The sequence below is a fragment of the Pteropus medius genome, unplaced genomic scaffold (genome assembly GCF_902729225.1).
Source record: "Pteropus medius unplaced genomic scaffold, Ma_sr-lr_union100, whole genome shotgun sequence".
NCBI classification, from domain to species: domain Eukaryota; kingdom Metazoa; phylum Chordata; class Mammalia; order Chiroptera; family Pteropodidae; genus Pteropus; species Pteropus medius.
In genome coordinates, this window is record NW_024342647.1 from 6,172,774 (window position 1) to 6,191,426 (window position 18,653).

At 49.6% G+C, this 18,653-nt stretch overlaps 1 protein-coding gene across 7 annotated transcripts in view; it reads left to right on the plus strand.

The window, feature by feature from the left end:
• WHRN (whirlin) overlaps positions 1–18,653 on the plus strand; it is a 79,505-nt gene that overhangs the window by 18,991 nt on the left and 41,861 nt on the right. For 5 of the 7 annotated variants that reach the window (XM_039866802.1, XM_039866804.1, XM_039866806.1 and 2 more), the window contains exons 2-3: positions 5,930–6,148; positions 14,808–14,933. The exons of 1 other annotated variant lie outside the window; for it this stretch is intronic. In XM_039866802.1, coding sequence (XP_039722736.1) covers positions 5,930–6,148; positions 14,808–14,933 — 345 coding nt within the window. The remainder of the gene's footprint in view (positions 1–5,929; positions 6,149–14,807; positions 14,934–18,653) is intronic. One more of the 7 variants, XM_039866808.1, reaches the window with a different exon arrangement.

Below are 18,653 nucleotides of genomic sequence, written 5' to 3' on the forward strand. Positions count from 1 at the left end.
TAGACATTACATACCTTATGAAGTGATCACACGATAAATCTATAACCACCTGGTACCTTACACCGTTATTACAGTATTACTGACTATATTCCCAATGCTTTACTTTACATCTCCATGACTATTTTTATAACTGGCAATTGTACTTCTTAATCCCTTTTTCATCCACTCCCCAACCTGTCTCCCATCTGGTGACCATCGGTTTGTTCTTTGTATCTATGAGTTTGTTTGTTTTGTTTGTTTGTTTATTTTGTTTTTTAGATTCCACATATAAGTGAAATCACATGGTATTTGTCATTCTCTAGCTGACTTATTTCACTCAGCGTCATACCCTCTGGGTCCATCCATGTTGTTACAAATGGCAAGATTTCATTCCTTTTTATGGCTTAATAATATTTCATTATACATATGTACCACTTCTCTATCCTATCATCTATCAATGGACACCTAGGTTGCTTCCATATCTTGGCTATTGTGAAAAATGCACAGGAGTTACATTTTAATTGCAGAAACTGGCAGAGAGAGGTTAGGTAATTTGCTTTGTGTCAGACAACAAGTCAGCAGAGACAGAGCTGGTAGCCAGTGTGTCTGGACCCAAAGCGCCACCCAGGCAAGGTGGGGACAGGAAGAGTGGGCATGCAACATCCTTTCCTCTCTTCCTAATCACTAACCTGAGTCTCAGACCAGCTTCCCTTCCTGAGGTTGAGAATCCGTCTCAGTTTTCAAGAAGAGACAAGCTTGTTCCTCAAGGTTTGTACCCTGAAACAAGCCGAATGACTCGCCATTATGTGTCTTTACTCAGGACTTTCCCAGTACGCTTTTTTTGGTACATGCCCCAGTAGTCTGGTAATCATGTAGCCTTGTGGTCCACTTTGTGCTCACACTTTGGTACATGTTTTTGAACAAGGAGCATATGCACACCTGCCGTGTTAACACACACCCACCAGTCCCTTTACACTGTAGCCTTCTCCAGTCTATTTCTCAGTCCTCTGCAAAGCTGAGAATCACATCAACCTGGTCTACAATTTGGGGGTTTCAGAGCCAGCTCTGAAGAGCTGAGTGAGGCAGATTTGCCTCCTAAGAGCATTAATCCAAGTAGCAAGTTGTTATCTTTGAAGACATACACATATAATTTACATTTTTATAATCATGCTGCCTGAATCATCATCTGGTGATGGATAGTATCTTAGCCATGCCATCTGCCCGGTCAGATGGAGATTTCTCTGATCTGACTTGGTGGAATGCAGGCAAGCCCCTAGGTCAAGTTTCACCAGTAAACACATGATAAAAAGCATGGGAGCATAGCATCCGATGACTACTCTGCTTGCAGTAGACTCTCCCTAGATTTCATGGGTTTTTGTTTTTGTTTTTTTTAGCCATAGCTCATTGAATTCTTAAGTGATAGGTACTGTGTTAATAGGGCTCCTCTACTTAAGAAAGAGTGGAATTATGTTCTTCATTTTACAGGAGAGAATCTTTTCGTAAAGATTCAGTAACTTGTGTGAGGTGACACAGCTAATAAGCAATTAATGCAGGAGACTGGCTGATTCTGCAGGTTGCCACAGTGGGAGAGGGGTGTGGTTGACAGTCACCATCATGCACAGGCAAAGCATGCAGGTTCCTTTAAGGTGGAGGTTGGATGTGGTTTATCACCCCCATTGGAGGGGTGTCTCCCTACCCTCAGGTCCCTTAGAAGGTCTTCCACTGCTGATGATAGTGCAGAGTTGGGGTGCGCATCCTGCCACACCTTGAAATGCTCCATCCTCCCTTCTGGTATTTTCTTAAACTCTCTTGGCGCTGCCCAAATGGTATGGAAACTCAGAGCCCTCAGGTTCAAGATCTGGTTCACGGACCTGGTAGCAACCCAGCCAGTGCCCTGGGGGAAACTAAGGACTGTCACTCTGGCACAACCCTCAGGACTGCCTAGAGTCTATCTCCGCATGCCACAAAGCCCTGATATCTTTGCTACCATGACCTGTGACCAGTACGCAGGACAATAAAGCCTTTCCTTCTAAATGCAGCCACAAACTAGAAGACACTGAAGTTTAACTTGGGGCAGGACCTCAGCAATCAGTGAGTCCAAACTGCTCACTGCCAGTTGGCAAAACCGAGGCCCAGGGAGAAGAGGCTATAGCCCCAGGTCACTCAGCAAACCAGTGGCACAATGGGATGTAACTCAGTCACTGCTTCTCGGGCAGAGCTCTAATTGCTCTGCTGCCTAAGGCTGCTTGCTACAGAGGCTTGGAGACTCGCTCTGGTGAGAGAAGCCCTTAGTTCTTTTGAGAAATGGATGGCCTGGTGCACCTAACAGTGAGCAGGGACTGCTCCCTGGATGTCCTGAGCCTCAGGGGTCCAGGTGGCCATGGGAATTGGAGTGGAAAGCTGGTGGAAGGGTTAGTAGGGAAGCATGCGTCAGCCAGCTCTCCTCAGGAATTTCCTTCCCGGTTTAAAATAAGCTAGTAGTTGTTTGTAGATATGGAGACAAAGGGGCAATGAAGACGGGTAGAAACAGACTTGTTAGAACATCCCCAGCCTTCATACCTTCCCCTCACGAAACACACATTTCAGTGAAGTTGGAGAGTAGTGGATGGAGCCTTCGGCGGGGTTCTGATGGCTGCTGCACCAAGACCATATTCTGAGAGGCTGTCCCAGGAATCTTGGTTTGCTTCAGGCACTCTGCGAATAGGGCAGAAAATAAAGCAAGCAGCAGTGGATCGTGATATTCTTGCTCTCTAGTATCCACTGAAAACCCACATTTACCCCCAAACAAGCCAATATCAGAGATTCTAGAATGGTGTAAGCATGCGTGGCTGTCAGATTTTCTGGTCCTACAGGCTTGTGATGGGGAAACCGAAGGGACGAGGGGAAGGGGCTGGCCCAGGACTGGCCTCCTATGCCTCTCATAGCTGTACCCTCTCTGTCCCTTACCACCTCAGGTCCCCTTTTGTAAAATATTGGAGGTGGGCAATGCGTGGGAGACTCCGTGACCTCGTGGGCCCTCTCTGGCGCCAGCCCTCTGTGGTGTTCTCATCAAAGGCATTAACCTCCTCTCATTCTCAAGGTTGCTGCCTTCCTATTTATAGAACTGACCAAGAGAATTCCACTGTTGCCAGCAGTACAGAATACAAATCATGCTCTACGGCGTTCATTTCATTCTCTTACTTTCTTTTTTAACTCCTTGGACAAAACTTTTCTGCACCTAGTTTCCCTTCTCAATGGGGACTCTCCAGGGAAAAGAGGAGAGTGGGCTCTGCCACTTGCTGAGCTCCTACTGTGTGCACAGGCTCTGGACCTCATGCACATGATCTCATTTAATCCACAAGACCCTGAGAAGTGGGCAATCTCCTTTCACGCATGCTGCTTTGAGAGAGGCAGCAGCTGACCCAAGGACGGTCGAGTGACAAGTGAAAGAAACGACTTAATTCCAGTCCTGCCTGAATCCCCAGTCTATGTTCTTTTCACTTGCATGCCTCTGTTGCTAATTCTAGCATTCTTCCAGATCAAATGAGTAAGGGGGTTGAAGGATGATGCCTGTGGATGTTATCGTTTCTTTTGGGGCCGTATGTTTAGTTTCTCACCCAATCAGACCAACCTAGCTTTTCTGAGGACCTACTGTGTGCCAGGTGAAGCCTTGTGTGTCACCAGGCTGTAAGTGCCATGAAGATATGCCCACTTTGTTCTCTCCAGGCCTGGCACACAGTAGGCCCTCAGTCAACCCTCGTCGAACGAATGATGGGACTCAGATTCACTGTGTCAAGGGAAGGAGCAGAGAAGCGGCGTGCCAGTTGGAACGGCACTGAGCAGCCAGCAGAGCCATCGTGGAAGAGGGAGCAGTGGGCAGGGAAAAGGGGTCAGGAAGATTGTACAGAGGGCTCGGTGGCCTCAGAGGCTTCTGCTGATACTGCTTGTGTCCTGAGACCCACTTCGCACTCTGCTCTACCCACTTGGTCTCTGGCTTCCTCCATCCTGCATCTCAAACTCAACAGACGTTTCTGTTTTCCCAGCTGTTCTGTTAAGGGAGTCCCAGGGAATGCTGAAGGAACACTGTAAATTTTGCCCTTCTCATCTTCTCAAAAATCCTTTTTAAAAGCAGCGTTTTGGAGAGCTGCCATCCTCTCATTATCTCTCTACTGGGAACTGGTATTTAGCTGTGGAATTGAGGGAACAGTGCCTCCCGCTCACTCTTCCTTCTCCAGGAGAGGTTCGAATGTTAGTGTCCTCCTTCGACAGGCCCCTCTCAGCCAGGGCTCCCCATTCTCCTTGAAAGCTCAGCCCTCGGCCCCTGTTTATTGAGTACTGGGGAGTCAGTAACGAGTGTGCACTGGATTCAGGCAAGCTTGAAGGGACCAGAGAACTAAGTACTCCTCTCCCCGTTTTAGACATATTGTTGTTTTCTGATATCAAAAGCAATATACCCTCATTCTGGAACATTTGGAAAATATTGAGAAACAGGAAGAACAAAATAATAACCACCCATCATCCTACCACCCAGAGAGAAGCACTGCTGGCATCTTGGCACGTTACGCCTCAGGTTTTTGTTGTTGTTGTTGTTGTTGTTGTTTTCTGTGTGATTTTTCTTTGAACACAGTTGAGATTATACTGTAAGACATGATTTATATCCTTTTGACCCCACTTAACATTAAAATAGATCATACAGCCTTGGCATTACAAACTCTGAGTAATGATTTTAAAATGTGATTTTTAATGGCAGCATGAACTTTCATGTGTGTATGTACTATCATTTGCTTAAGTGGCCCCCAGTTTTGGAGTGTGTTTGCTATCAATCCTAGTTGCTAAATGACTGTCTCTGGGGGGCGGCGGGTGGGGGAAAAACGCTTCATTTCAGCTGCGGGTGCATCGTGGGAAAGCAATATGGCCGATCTCAGCTTCTTTCCTTGTGATTAGACCAGCTCCAGACTGGATAGTGTAGAATAAAGAGGGCACTGCATTCAAAGTTAGTTGCTATGGGAGAGGAGCTCCTTACTAGCTATGTGGGTAGGCAGTTGCCCTCAGTTTCTTCATCTGAACAATGGGGTTTCCTTCCACACAAGATTGGATGCCATGAGGATTTCAGGAGCTAAAGAATGCAAGGTGCAGAATGTCTGACACAGATAGGTCCTTTATAAATATTAAGCTGTTGTTATTATCAAGGTTTTTATCTCTTGACTGTCTTGTATTTTACCGGAGTTGCCAAGACCAGTCCCAGGTTCTTTGACACTAGAAGGGCTTGCAGTTTCGGTGTATAGTTGTGATCGTGGCTAAGAGTTATTACGGTGAAAGGATACCTAGCAAAATGAGCAGAGGGAAAAGGTACGGAAGGCAAAGTCTGAAGGAAACGAGGTACGAGCTTCCAAGTCCTCCCCCTGTGCAGTCACACAGGATGAGCTTAATTCCCTCAGCACTGAATTGTGACAATGTGTAGGAAATATTGTCTACCAGGGATGCTCATTAGAGACTCAGGGCCAAGGGCTTTTACTGGGGGCTGATCACATAGGCACCTTCTGCCTGTACCCCCACATTCCAGATCTTCAGAAGGAGAGCAGGCGTTCAGCATAAACTGCAGAGTTTATGCAAGTAACCTGGGCATGGCAAGCCACCTTTGTCAGTCGTGGATCGATTGGAATATTCAGAATGCAAGTTCTCAGGTGCCAGCCAAGCAGACCTGCCTAAGGATGCAGTCTCAGGCCTGCTGTCAGCTCTTCTCTGCATAGCTATGCTAAGAGACCATCTTTCTTGTGTTTGGACTACTTCAAGAGAAGGGTGGGACAGATGTCCCCGTTTCCACAGGACAAAATGAGTGCTAAAAAGGAAAGGGATTTAGAGACCGGCCTCTTCCTCCGTGTGCGGGTACTGAGAGGAAGCACATTCCAGGTAGTGGGAGAGTGTCCCTCACTGGCCCCTTCCTGCTAATCCTGTATCCCTCTCTCTCTAGGCTCTCAAGGGCTCCAAGAAGCTGGTGCTGTCGGTGTACTCGGCGGGGCGCATCCCGGGGGGCTATGTCACCAACCACATCTACACCTGGGTGGACCCGCAAGGCCGCAGCATCTCCCCACCCTCGGGCCTACCCCAGCCCCATGGCAGCGCCCTGAGGCAGCGCGAGGGTGACCGGAGGAGCACCCTGCACCTCCTGCAAGGCGGGGATGAGAAAAAGGTGAGCTGCCCAGGTGCCGTCCTTGGCTTCAGCAGGCCGACCTGAGGCGGAGAGCTGGTGGGGGCGGCTGGCTCACAAGGCCCCATTCTTGTGAAACCCAGAACAGGGACGTTTCTAGAGGCTGTAAGGAGGGTCTTGGTTTCATCTGGGCTCTGTTCTTTCTTTTTGGCTTGTGCAGCCTGTATTACAATGCAGGCTAAGCTGCTGCAGCAAAATTACCCAGACTAGGATTTAAATAAGAGTGGCTATCGCTCCCGTCATGGCAGAATAGAGGAGACAGTGTAGGCTGGTGGGGCAGCTCTGCTCCACATCTCATTTGGGGACCCGGATTCCCTCCAATACCTTCCTCTAGGAAATTGCCCCCTTCTGATGGCAGAAGCTTGGCCAGCCAGGTCCCCATCCGGCCCCTAGAGTGGAAAGGGAAGGAGAGAACTCAGTGCTTCTCTTTAAACTAGAGACGATTTAACCTCTCAGCAGTCTAGATCCAGACGCATGGCCGCACTCAGCTACCAGGACTTTGAGCTCGATAGGGAGCCTTTTGCAGTGCTGGTCTTAGGTTGTAAGGAGCAGAAACCGGTCCTGGTCACATTCCACAAAGTGGAAATTTACCAGCAGGGTGTGGGCAGTTCCAGAATCGAAGCTGAGGAACTCTGGGTGAAGCTTCCAGAAGGAAAAGGATCTCCACCATTTCAGTTCTCTGCGTTCTTTCCCTCAAAATTCATATTCCAGGGAGGAGCACCTGACTGGTGGGAAGCGCTGGGCACTTTGACCGATGGAACTACCGAGACTGTAGCTGGTGGGAGAGGGTTTGTTGCCAAAGCACCACAGGATGTTGGAACTTGAAGAAGAGAGACAGAAGCATCAACAGAGACCTCCTCTCCCCGGACCATGACTGTCTCTTAAAATATTTTTAAAAGGACTGAGAGATGGTCTCCCAGATGTTTTAAACTCCACTCTGGGCTCTGGTTGCTTTGCGCCTCATGGTTGCTCCTAGGACCAAGAATATAATTCTGCAAGCAGCTCTCTCGTGTTTTAGGACCTTAACACTGACGGCCCGAGGCCACGCAACTTGAGGCTCTGGGCCAAAAGCCTTCCCTCTGGAGACTTTCTTAGCTTTCTTTTCCTGTCTTATAAGACCGTAACATTTGTTTAACGTGTTTTGTGTTCTTTGTGTTCAAACGTCAATATTCAGGGAGAGCAGAGATAGCAGCAGCTTCTATGCCAGGTGAGAAGCGGCGGGGTAGCCAGTTGGTACAAACCGCCAGGCCAGCTAGGCTTTAGCAAGGTGGCCAGGGCTGCGTGGTGCAAGGACAGATTCATAGCCACCTTCCTGCCAGGTGGCCTTGCTCTGCGGCAGTCTTGAGAAAGCAGCACTGTCTGTGGCATTGGGTCATTACCAAGGCCGGCCTTCCAGGGTTGGACAGAGAACTTGCTTTATCATTTTCTTGAGCCCTTCCCTGTGTAGGATATGATCACAGACTTGTGATTATTGCTGATGGAGAACTGGCCAGGTGCTGGGCTCTGCTTACAGCATCTTACTGGATCCTCATAGCCGCCCTGTGTGGTAGGTGTGTCCTTATCCACATTTTACAGATGAGGGATCCAAGACTCAGAGAGCACTCAGGACCCATTCAGCAAGTCACCCGTGCTTAGCGAGATCCTGTGGTGTGCCTGCCACTCTTATGGGAGGTAGGAACAGAGAAATGGACAAAAGAGATGAGGCCCTGCTCTGGGGAAGCTTCCAGTGAGTTTGGAGATCATGGGAGGAGTGAGACAAGAATCCAGAAGTGAACATAAGTGAGCAATATCATTAAGGTGGTGAAGATTGCTGGAAGGAAATAAAATCAGGAGAGGGGACAGAGAGTGATGGGGAAGGAGGCACTGCTTCCGATGAGGCGGTCAAGGAGGGCATCTCTGAGCAGATGACTTCTGAGCCAAGCCCTCAAGAGGAAGAAGGAGCCACCATGTACCATTCTGGCAACTGAAAATCCCAGGCAGCAAGGGCGGCACGTGCAAAGTCCCTGACGTGGGAACAAACATGGCATCTTCAGGGCTTAGAGAGAAGGGCCTTGTTGCTGGAATTGAGTGGGTGGGAGAGCTGGGAGGAGATAAGATGACCTCTCAAGTTAGTTACATAGGAATGCAGAAGGCAGAGGTGAGAGAGGACTCAAATACCTCAGGAGCCAGGAAATACCCCAGACCACCCACAGAGGCCTTCGCAGATCTCACAGCTCCAGACTGAAGCTTCTGCCCTCCCCACCCCTATCCCTCCTCTTCCTGATACAACACAGAAACCCCCATTTCCCTGTTGAGGAAGAGCATGAGGAAAATGTCTCTGGAACCTTCACTTCTGCTCCCTGGGCCTGATTCTCTTCTGGTCTGATCTTCTAATATTTCAGATTAACCATGAGTAGACTCCCAGATGGACTTCTCACGCCAAACTTCGAAAACCCTAACCCAGCCCCAGTGAGGACACACCCTCTTGGGAAGTGAGCTCTCAGGGCAATAATGACGTAAGACTCACACATATAGCAAAATTCCCCTTGAAGCCCCGCAGCTGTCCTCTGAAGCTAGTTCTGGTTTCGCAACCTTTCCAGTGATGCTCTTCTCCACGCCGAAGTGTGAGAACCATCCCTTAAGGATGAAAGAAGGATCAGAAGGGAAGACCCTGTGTGGCTTTCTGGGAATCAGATCCTCAGGAGAAGAAGGGCAGGGAGCAGTCGCTCATTGTTCTGGCTTCCCGTTCCGTGCTAACCCTCAGCCTCTATAGACGTAATAAACTAGAATAGATTTGTGTATGGGGTTAAATGGGATAATGTCAGTGTGGCAGGGAGGGTAAGACACTGGAGCCAGGCTGCCTGGGTTCAAATCCTGTCTCTGCCATTTACCAGCTTTGTGACTTTGGACAAGTTATATAACCTCTCTGAGTCTCAGTCTCATCCTCTATAAAATGGAGACAATGATAAAGCCTACTCTCCCTGCCTCTGTGTAAGCTCTGTGGTGGTAAGGATCTTGGTTTTGTGCCCTGGTACACCCATAGTGCCTGGATCAGTGCTGGGCACAGCATAGGTGCTCAGTAAGTATCTATTACATGAATGAGTGAATCACAATGAAAACACCTGACCGGTATACGGTAGAGGCGCAATAAACATTTGCTGAGTTTGAAAATAAGTCCTATTTGATCAGATGTATGTACACACTGTTCTTTGCAAAGTTACAAAGATATAACTTGGAGGTTCCCATGACCCCCTCCTCGGGTTCCGTTAATTTGCTAGAGCTGCTCACAGAACTCAGGAAAGTGTTTAACAGTTTATTATAAAAAGGATAGGATAAAGAATACAGATGATCATCCGGATGGAAGACCTATGTAGGGTAAGGTATGTGGAAAGGGACTCAGAGCTTCCACACCGTCTCTGGGTGTGCCACTCTCCCCATACCTCCATGTGTTCACCATCCTGGAAGCTGTCCAAACCCCACATTATTGGAATTTTTATGGAGGCTTCCTCATGTAGGCATGATCAATTATTAACTCCACTTCCAGCCCCTCTCTCTTCTCTGAAAAATAGGGGTGGTGCTGAAAATTCAAGCTTATTATTATGGCTTGATCTTTCTGGTGGCCAGCCCCCATCCGGGAGCCATCCTGGAGCCTACTCAGAGTCACCTCATTAGAACAAAAGATGTTCGTAGTGCTCTATTGTTTAGGAATTTACAAGCGTTCCAGAAGCTCTATGTCAGGGACAAAACCAAATATACGTATTTCTTATTATAAATCACCTGGTTTTAGAACTTCTTGACTGTGACCTTGGGAGAGTCACTTAACCTTGGGTGAGTCACTTAAATTCCCCTGTCTATGATTTGGAGATGGTCACAGCCATATGGGGAGATGGAAGCAGCCATGTAGGGCTGTTTCAGGTATTAATGACCGTGTGTAAGCACAAAGCACGGTGCCTAGGATGTAGTCATTAATTTCGGTGACAGCCATCGTTTATCAGATGCCAACTAGGTGATAGGTACCTTTTATATCTTTTTGCCCCAAAATGCTTATTGATGTCATCTCCTAGGGCTGCTCACATCGCTTCCTGGACAGGATCAGGGTTCCAGGGCAAGGCAGGAAGGGTTGCGCGATTTGTATTTCTGATAGGGAAACCGAAAATCAGAGAAGCAGTGAGCCTTGCCCACAGTTGCCCCAGAGGAAAGGGGAGAAGGAGGATTTGAACTCAGGCCTATGGGAGTCAGTGTGGGGTGCTGGTTAAACACCTGGGCTCTGCCACCTGTTGGCCATGTGACCTTGGCCACATCCTTTCATCCCTCCAGCCTCAGTTTTTTCATCGGGAAAATAAGAGAAACCGTAGAGGAGGAGAGAGATTTAAAAGAGGTAATGTATGTGAAGTACTGACAGAGGGCCTGGGATTTAGGAAGCACATTCAGTGACCAATTAATTTAGTGAGTTATTATTACATTCATATTATTAGCGGGAATGGTATTCTTTTCACGGTGCCAGGCTTCTTCTCACAGCTTAGTGTCCTTTCGCATCGGTGAATTTTGTTTCCTGCCAGACGCTGGTTGAATTTCTGGCAAGTGATTGAGTTAGATTACCCCGTGGTTGATGGGACTGTTATTGCAGTTCTGTGATAAAGACTCTGTTTTATTCCCATGTAAGGGATTTATGGGGAGGTGGCAGGGAGGCGGGAGGTGTGTTTTCATCCTTAGTATTCAGAGGGGCTGCTGCAGAGGACTGCTGCCATCTGTGTATTTCTGGGCTCCTCTGGGATCTCCCTGCCCCAAAAATCTTTGTCCTGGAGCTGGAGGGACCAGGTGGAGGTGGAGACCCGGGGGACAGGAGGGTGACCTCAGGTCACCCAGTGAGCAGGACTGGAGTCCAGCTTGTCCCAGACCCTGAAGGCACAGCATGGAAGAGGGGGTCTGTCCTGCTGGGCACAGTAGGGGTTCCAGGTGGGATCTGCCCACTCTGTCCTCAGCCTGCCTCACTGACCTCCCCGCTGCTGTGAGCCCTGCCTTTCTCACCCTACTGCTGTCTTAAGGCTCACACCCTCTCCCGAAGGATCTCCAGAAAGGGCACCCCTCTGCCGTTCCCCCTTCCCAATAGTCCTCCTAAAATCCCAATCTGATCCCCTCTCTCTGCTGTTGAAAGCCCAGCCTTCTTGGCCTGTCTCGAAGTCCCACACAGGTTAATCTCGTCCCTGTCCCTCCCTCCCTGCTGCCCTCCATCCAAACAGTACCCTTAGGTGACCCCAGGGGGCTGGGCTCTGTCCAGGTTCTGAGCTTTTGCATGTGCTGCCATTCTCCCCTTGCTCTGGCTGACCCCTCAGCCTTCAGGGCTCTAAGGTCACATCTCAGAGAGGCTTTACCTGACGTCAGGCTCCCAGGAATGAACTCCTTGAAAGATGTTTGTAGGAAAGTACCTACGTTAAAATAGTGACTCCCTAGCGAGGTCTACCTCCTAATTCCTGGAGCCTAAGAAGATGTCACTTTCTGTGGCAAAAGGGACTTTGCAGATGTGACTAAATTAGAGACTTGAGATGGGGAGTTTCTCTTAGAAGAAGGCAGAGGTGTCAGAATCAGAAAAAGGTGACTTAATATCAGGAACAGAGAGATCAGAAGACGCTATGATGCTACTGGCTTTGAAGATGGACAGTGGGACCATGAGCCAAAGAGTGTGTGTGGCCTCTAGAGGCCAGAAAAGGCAAGGAAACAGGTTCTCCTCAAGAGCCTCTGGAAGGAATGCAGTCCTGTCTGTGTTGTTTTAAGCCCCTAAGTTTGTAGTCATTGGTTATGGCAGCAATGTAGTGCCCTGGGATCAACACTGGGAAAGGCATGAGGCAGGCAGGGCTGGGCAGAGTGGGGAGTGGACGGCGATGCCCTCACTGAAGAGGCCTCGGCCAGTCCCACGGTGCTCTGGACCTGGGGTGGCCCTGCAGAGTTGTCCTGAGGCAGAGGTTGGCCTTTCTCCCTCACCTACTCATTGGATGGGAGCTGTTCCAGGGAGGGGTGTCACCTCAGGTGAGGCAGGTCTCAGGAGGGACTCAGCTGTGAGCCATCAGCAGTCAGCACTGCAGCCCAGGGCTCCTCTGAGGACAGGGGCCAGGTGAGAGTCTCCTCTGAATCTGGGCCCAGCACAAGGCCTGGCACAGACTTGGAGCTTGGTTAGTGTTTGGATAGAATACTATTGACCGCTCACATGGGCACAGCCTGTCCCGGCCTGTGGAGTAGCCTGTATTCATCATGTCCCTGAGGAAGACCTCGTCATTCTTTACAGGTCATACCTGCGCAAGCTTAGCCGGATGGCTTGCCTGAGAGGACCATTTGGAAGAATATAACAATCACCAGTGTTTTCTGAGTGCCTCTGCTGTGCCAGGCATGCTTCTAAATGCTCCGAGTATACGGACCCATTCATTCCTCATAGGAACCCAGTGAAGGACTATACTTGTTTTCCCCATGAGAAAACAGGCCCAGAGAGTGGAAGTGTTAAGCTTAAACACTAATAGTCTGGCTCCAGAGCCTGCGCACGTAACCACCACTCTGTCACCTCCCAGTTACACAGACCCGCATGTGATGGGGGACCAGGATGGGCCTTGAACCCAGGTCACCTCAAACCTATCTCAGTCCTAGAGCTGGCACTAACCTCGGGCAGGGAGGGGCCGGTCACAAGGGCTGGGCTGTTGTTTCAAGTCCAACCTCAAGGATCTAAAGAGCCTCCTGTTTCTAGGAGAACATCTGTCTCTCTGACGCTTCTGGGTGACAGCTCTCAAGGGTCCCCAAGAGCTCTGCGGGCCTCACAAGTGCTCTCCTTACTTATGTTCTTTCTGGGGCGCAAACTAGGAGCTGGCTCTGGACTTATGGGGCTGGGGTCACCTTGTTGGGCAGGGGTCACCGCCTGGCCCTGGCCCTCTGGGGATGGGCTTCCCCAACATGCCCCAGAGTCTGTAGTCTCAGAAACAAACCCCACAGAGTCTATTGGGCTCTACTGAGCTCTCTCCCAACAACGGTCTGCCAGTTGGTGGGAGTCAGCTGTGGCCATGTGGCCTTGTCTGGTTTTGTCATGTGCAATGTGGAAGCAACAACCGCTAACATCTATTGAGCAGTTACTGTGGGCCAGAGACTAGCCTATGTTTGTCTCCTAATTTGATCCTCTCCACCGTAACTTTATAAGGCAGATACTATTTTCATCTTCATTTTGTAGGCAAGGAGGCTGAGGCACAGAGAGGTTGTTAGTTAAGTAACTTGCCAGAGGTCACGCAGCGGAGCCCCCAGCTGGGCGGTTTGGACTTGACCACCTCCACCCTGACCTCCAGGGTAGTCGAAGAATGAAGTGACATATGTAACAGTCTTCTCCTGGTGGCTGATACAGAGCCTTTGGTTACTCTCAGGTGAATGACTTTTCAGAAATAGGAAGTTGGGTGGGTGCCTTCCCTAATTCTGTGACATTTGCCCTTCCCTGGTGCCCGAGGACACAGTGTTACTTGTTTTACCTTTTTGCGGGATGTTTTCTGCCCCTGTGGGTAAATTCCAGCTGTTCTGGACCCCCTTCTCCTTTTCCATAAATTCCCCTCCATTCCCAAGGCACTGTTGGTCTGCATGTTTCCTGAAGGTTCCAAATCCGACCCTGGCCTCTCCTGCCTATCCTCCCTAGCCTCGCCCCTCCAGCCTCAGCACTCCCACCTCTGGTCACAGTGACTCACCTCCACTCACCTCCATCAAAGCATGCTCCCCACATGCTGTCCTGTGTCCCTGTAAGGCCCCTCCCTCCTGCCCTGACCCTGCCTGGTGACTCTTGCTCACTCTCTGATCTCATCAGAATCATCACTTTCTCCAGGAAGCTCCTTTGACCAACTCACACTCCCCCAGTCAGGACCAGTCAGGACCAGTTTCCCTTCCTTTCGCCCCCACAGCCCCCAAGCTGTCTTGCCATGCTCTGATCACACTGTTTACTGGTCTCGCTGCCCCTCTAGACTGAGGCCCCCTCGAGCAGGATAGTGTCTGGGTCATCTCCTGGTCCCCTGGCCCAGCACTGGGTCTGCGCTTAGCAGGTGCTCCCTGTGTTTATAGAATTGAGGGCTGCTGAAGCAGCCACCGTGGTACATCAGGATGGATGGCAGAGCAGGAGATACCCGGGAAGGCATGAGACCCCCTAGGAGGTGGAAGGCCTTTGGGAAGGCAGGAGTCCTCTGGGTCGGCAGGTTGTGGTGCCAGAGCCTGGACTCAGCCTTGATCCAAAGGAGAGAGCACGGAAGGTGCAGGAGCCTGGGTGGAGACCCCAGGGCCTGAGCAGGCACTCGCTGATGGAAAGGGCATGATCAAGGGCAGCTAGCAGAGGCAAGGAGAGTCTGTGGCCCCCGTGGGATCATGTGACACCTGAAGCATTGAGGCACTCTATGATGTTAGCATCAGGAGGTCCCTAAAGGTCATTTCCTTCAGCACTGTCCTTTTACTGCTCTCGTAACTGTGGCCCGAGGAGGAAGAGGGACTTTCCCAAGGTCACTCAGCAAGTCAGAGCTGGGGCAGAAACCGGAATGTTCCAGGGGATCTTGCAGGTCTGAATCAGTTGCCCTTGGGCTTGGGCGGGGCTCTACAGCCAGCTGCCCCCGATGTTCGTGGTGCCCTTCAGGCCTTCGAATACTGTCTCCTGTCCCTCCTGCAGGTGAACCTGGTACTGGGGGATGGCCGGTCCCTGGGCCTCACGATCCGCGGGGGAGCAGAGTACGGCCTGGGCATTTACATCACTGGCGTGGACCGGGGCTCTGAAGCCGAAAGCGGCGGGCTCAAGGTGAGAAGCTCCCGACTCCCATGGCAGGAGATGGGGTGCCGGGCTGCGTGCCTGGGTGGGCGAGGGAGCCATCTGTACGTGGCGCTCTTTGCAATCAGACTTCCAGTAGAGCAATCAGCACTCGCCTTAAGGACCGGTCCCAGCTGGGAGCCTTCCCCTGGCTGCATGCCTCTAATTCACAACTCAGAGCGAGCGACAAGAGGCATGCCCCCATCTCCCAAATTCTCCTAGCTGTCCTCAGCATAGGGTGGCCTCCCACGTGGTGCTGGGCAGTGGGCCAGCCCAAGCTCTTCATGGGTGCTGTTTTGCAAACACTGCTAATAGACTGCGATGGCCCTGACTCAGGGTTTATTATGGTGCATGGAGTGGGAAGAGGAGAGAAAGCCATGAGCAGGATTGGGGTTGCACTGGAGCAGCTTCAAAGCTGGCATTCCATCCAGGGCAACCAGCAATTACTGACCTAATATGATTAGCTCACATTTTAAAGAGGGCTAACTGTGTGTCCAGCATTTGTAATTGACTTCACGCAGATCATATCATTGAACCTTCATGCTACCCTGTGGGGTAGGTTGTTATTACCCACATCTTCCAGTTGAGGAAACTGAGGCAAAGGGAGTTTAAACAGACTTGCCCAAGGTCACCCAGCCGATGGATGCAGAGCAGGATTTGAGCCCAGGCAGACTTAATTCCAAAAACTATGGCCTTAACCACTACCCTGCACTGCCCTGCTGAGGCGGGCCAGGACCTTGCTCAGAGCTCTGGGGGAGGTGATAGGAAGTGAGGCAGAGACTGCTCACAAGGACACTGGACCCAGGATGAAGATCACGTAAATGTACGGCAGTGTGTGTTTGGACTAAATCCTGATGTCAGGGATGCTGAGGCAGCAGTGACTTGGAGCAGTGACCATGGCACAGGTGCCATTTGAGCCAGGCCTTGCAGAATGAGAGAGGCCGATGGATAAAGGGACTGGAGAAGAACGAATGTCACTGAAGGAGCCATGTGGTTTGACCGTGGGTGACTAGATGGATGACGAGCCTGCATGTGAGGTCGGGGAACGAAGCACAAGGTGAGATTGTACCTTCGTAACAAAGGGCCTCGAATACCCCACAAATGTGGAGGAATCTGGTCCTCTACACAGATGTGAAGAAAAGGCCAGGGTGGATCTGTGTGGTGTTCAGGGGGTCCCCCGTGCCATGGCGTGGTGGATGGACTAGAGGGGTAGGGAGACGGGGCAGCTGTCAGGTTCTATTAGGAAATTCATTGCAGTGGAAAGAGCTCTGGGTTTGGAGTCGGAAGATTGGGCTCAAATCCTAGCTTGCTGCTTCCGCTTTAATAGCTGTGCGACCTTGGTGAGTCCCTTCTCCTCTCTGAGCTTTCCTTCCTGTTCCCAGGTAATCATAATTAAGTAATATGTCTTTCTCAGGATTACTGGAAAGATGAAAGGAGGATGAACTAACAACATTAATGACCAAGGTTAAATTCATTGAGTGTCTAAGTTGTGGACTGAACATATGTGTCCCCCTAAGATTCATACTCTGCAACCCTAATTCTCAGTGTGATGGTGGTTGGAGATGGGGCCTTTGGGAGGTGCTTAGGTCATGAATGGGATTAGTGACCTTATAAAAGGGACCCCAGAGAGCTTTCTAGCCCTCTTTCCACTATGTGAAGACATAGGCAAAATCAGCAGTCTGCAACCACAAGAAGGTTCTCACCAGAACCCCACCCTGCTGACACCCTGATCTCAGACAACCAGTCTCTAGAACTGGGAGAAATAAATGTCTGTTGTTTATAAGCCTCTCAGTCTGGGGTACTTTGTTATACAGCTGAAACTGACTGAGACAGTCTGTTCTTTCCCAAGACACCCCTGCAAAATACGCTATTTTGTTAGCTCATTTTGCAGGTGCGGTATCTGAGACTCAGAGTTGCACAGCTAGTCAGAGGCAAAGCTGGGATTCCCATCCAGGAATCAGTCTTCTGGTTCTAGAACTTTGCTCGTAACCGGGCAGGTAGTAGTAGATGCTCTACGAAGGCTGGTTGGGTCTAGTTGGTTCCGAAATGCCCTGGGTCTGGGCATCAGCTATGCTTTCAGCGGGTTAACATGATACCATGTTAAGGTGGCTCCAAGAGGAAACAATCTCATAATGTCCTGTATGCAGATTATGTTTAATGAAACTTATTTTGGAATAATTTTAGTTCTACTGAAAAGTTGCAAAGATGATTCCCCTTCATCTAGCTTCCTCTAATAGTAACATTTTATCTAAACAGGACACATTTATCAAGACTAAGAAGCTAACATTGGTAGAATACTGCTAAACCAACTACTGACTTTACTCACAGTTTTCCCACTAATGCCCTTTTTCTTGTCTAGAGTACAGTCCATTCCAGCATGCTACATTGCATTTAGCCTGTATGCAGTTTTAATTTCATTATTTCCCCAAAAATTTACAAAAAAAAAAAAAAAAGATTGAAGGCAGTTTGAAACATGTGAAAAGTGTATGTGTGTGTGTGTGTGCGCGCGAGCGTGTGTGTGCGTTTTGTTGTTGTTGTTGTTGTTGTTGTTGTTGTTGTTTTTGATTGAGAAAATTGGGAGGAAGGAAAATGGGAGGGGGCAGAGGGAAAGAGTTAAAGCCGGGGTGAGAGTCTATCCAGAACACCTCTGTGTGGGATACAAACGCAGCTATAGGCAGCACGCAGATTTGGCACTGAGCTTCCGGGAAGCCAACACAAAGAGGGAAGCTGGTGAGAGACATTTGCAAGATGAAAACAAACCAGCTCTGCTTGCGAAGCCTGGTTATTCCTCCAGCTGAGGCCTGAGAGCAGTCTTCATCTGGTCCCTCCCAGAGAGGATGTTGTATGATGACATCAGCAGTGTCCTCGGTGACAGGAAACACGTGAACGGGTTCCATACTTTATCGGTGATGAAAACATCCTGATTGAATCTGTGTTACGAGGAAGGGGGAGGGAGTGTGCACGGGAGAGAGAGAGGACGTGCTAGATTCTGAAATGTGTGTATCTCAAGGATGTCCATGTTTTATTGTTAAGTGGGAAGCACAGGCTGCAAAAGCACCTAACAGGATCTCATTTGTATTGTATACGTACATAAAAATAGGCACAGAGAGACATCTTTAGCTACTTGTACCAAAATGTCAAGGGTGGTGATCTTGACATAACGAGATTATAGGTGAGTTTCACTGTTCTTTACGTCCGTATGCGCTGTCTGAATGGGGCGAGTATGACTTTTATAATCATGGAAACAGCAACAATAAAGCAATTTCCATTTTGAAACAAGGCAGAGGAGAAATATTCCGTAGAAGTTTTCCGGTCACTTTAGTTGCTTCTCAACTGCAAACAATCAAAGGCTTTATTTGCTCATAAAATGCCACCTTCAGTAAAGTCCTTTCCATCTTCAGTGCCCACCGCAGTAAAGCACTTTATATTCCCTGCCACTATTTTACTTTCCTCTCCGAGGTCTTCGGGTGTGCAAACACCTGCCCACACTCACTCGGGCATCCAGGACTGATTAATTCCGTTTATTGCCAATGCATTTTCAGTAGAATTAGGCATATGGAAATGGAATAAAGGGGCTTGGCTGTGTGGGTGGCGGAGCCGAGAACAGGCTTTATTTGTAAATAGAGCTCCCTGCTGCTGTGCAGAGGGTTCCAGGGGTGAAAGTGCTGCCTTCTACGTGGCTTCCAGCGCTCACTTAGCTCCTGAGGGCCC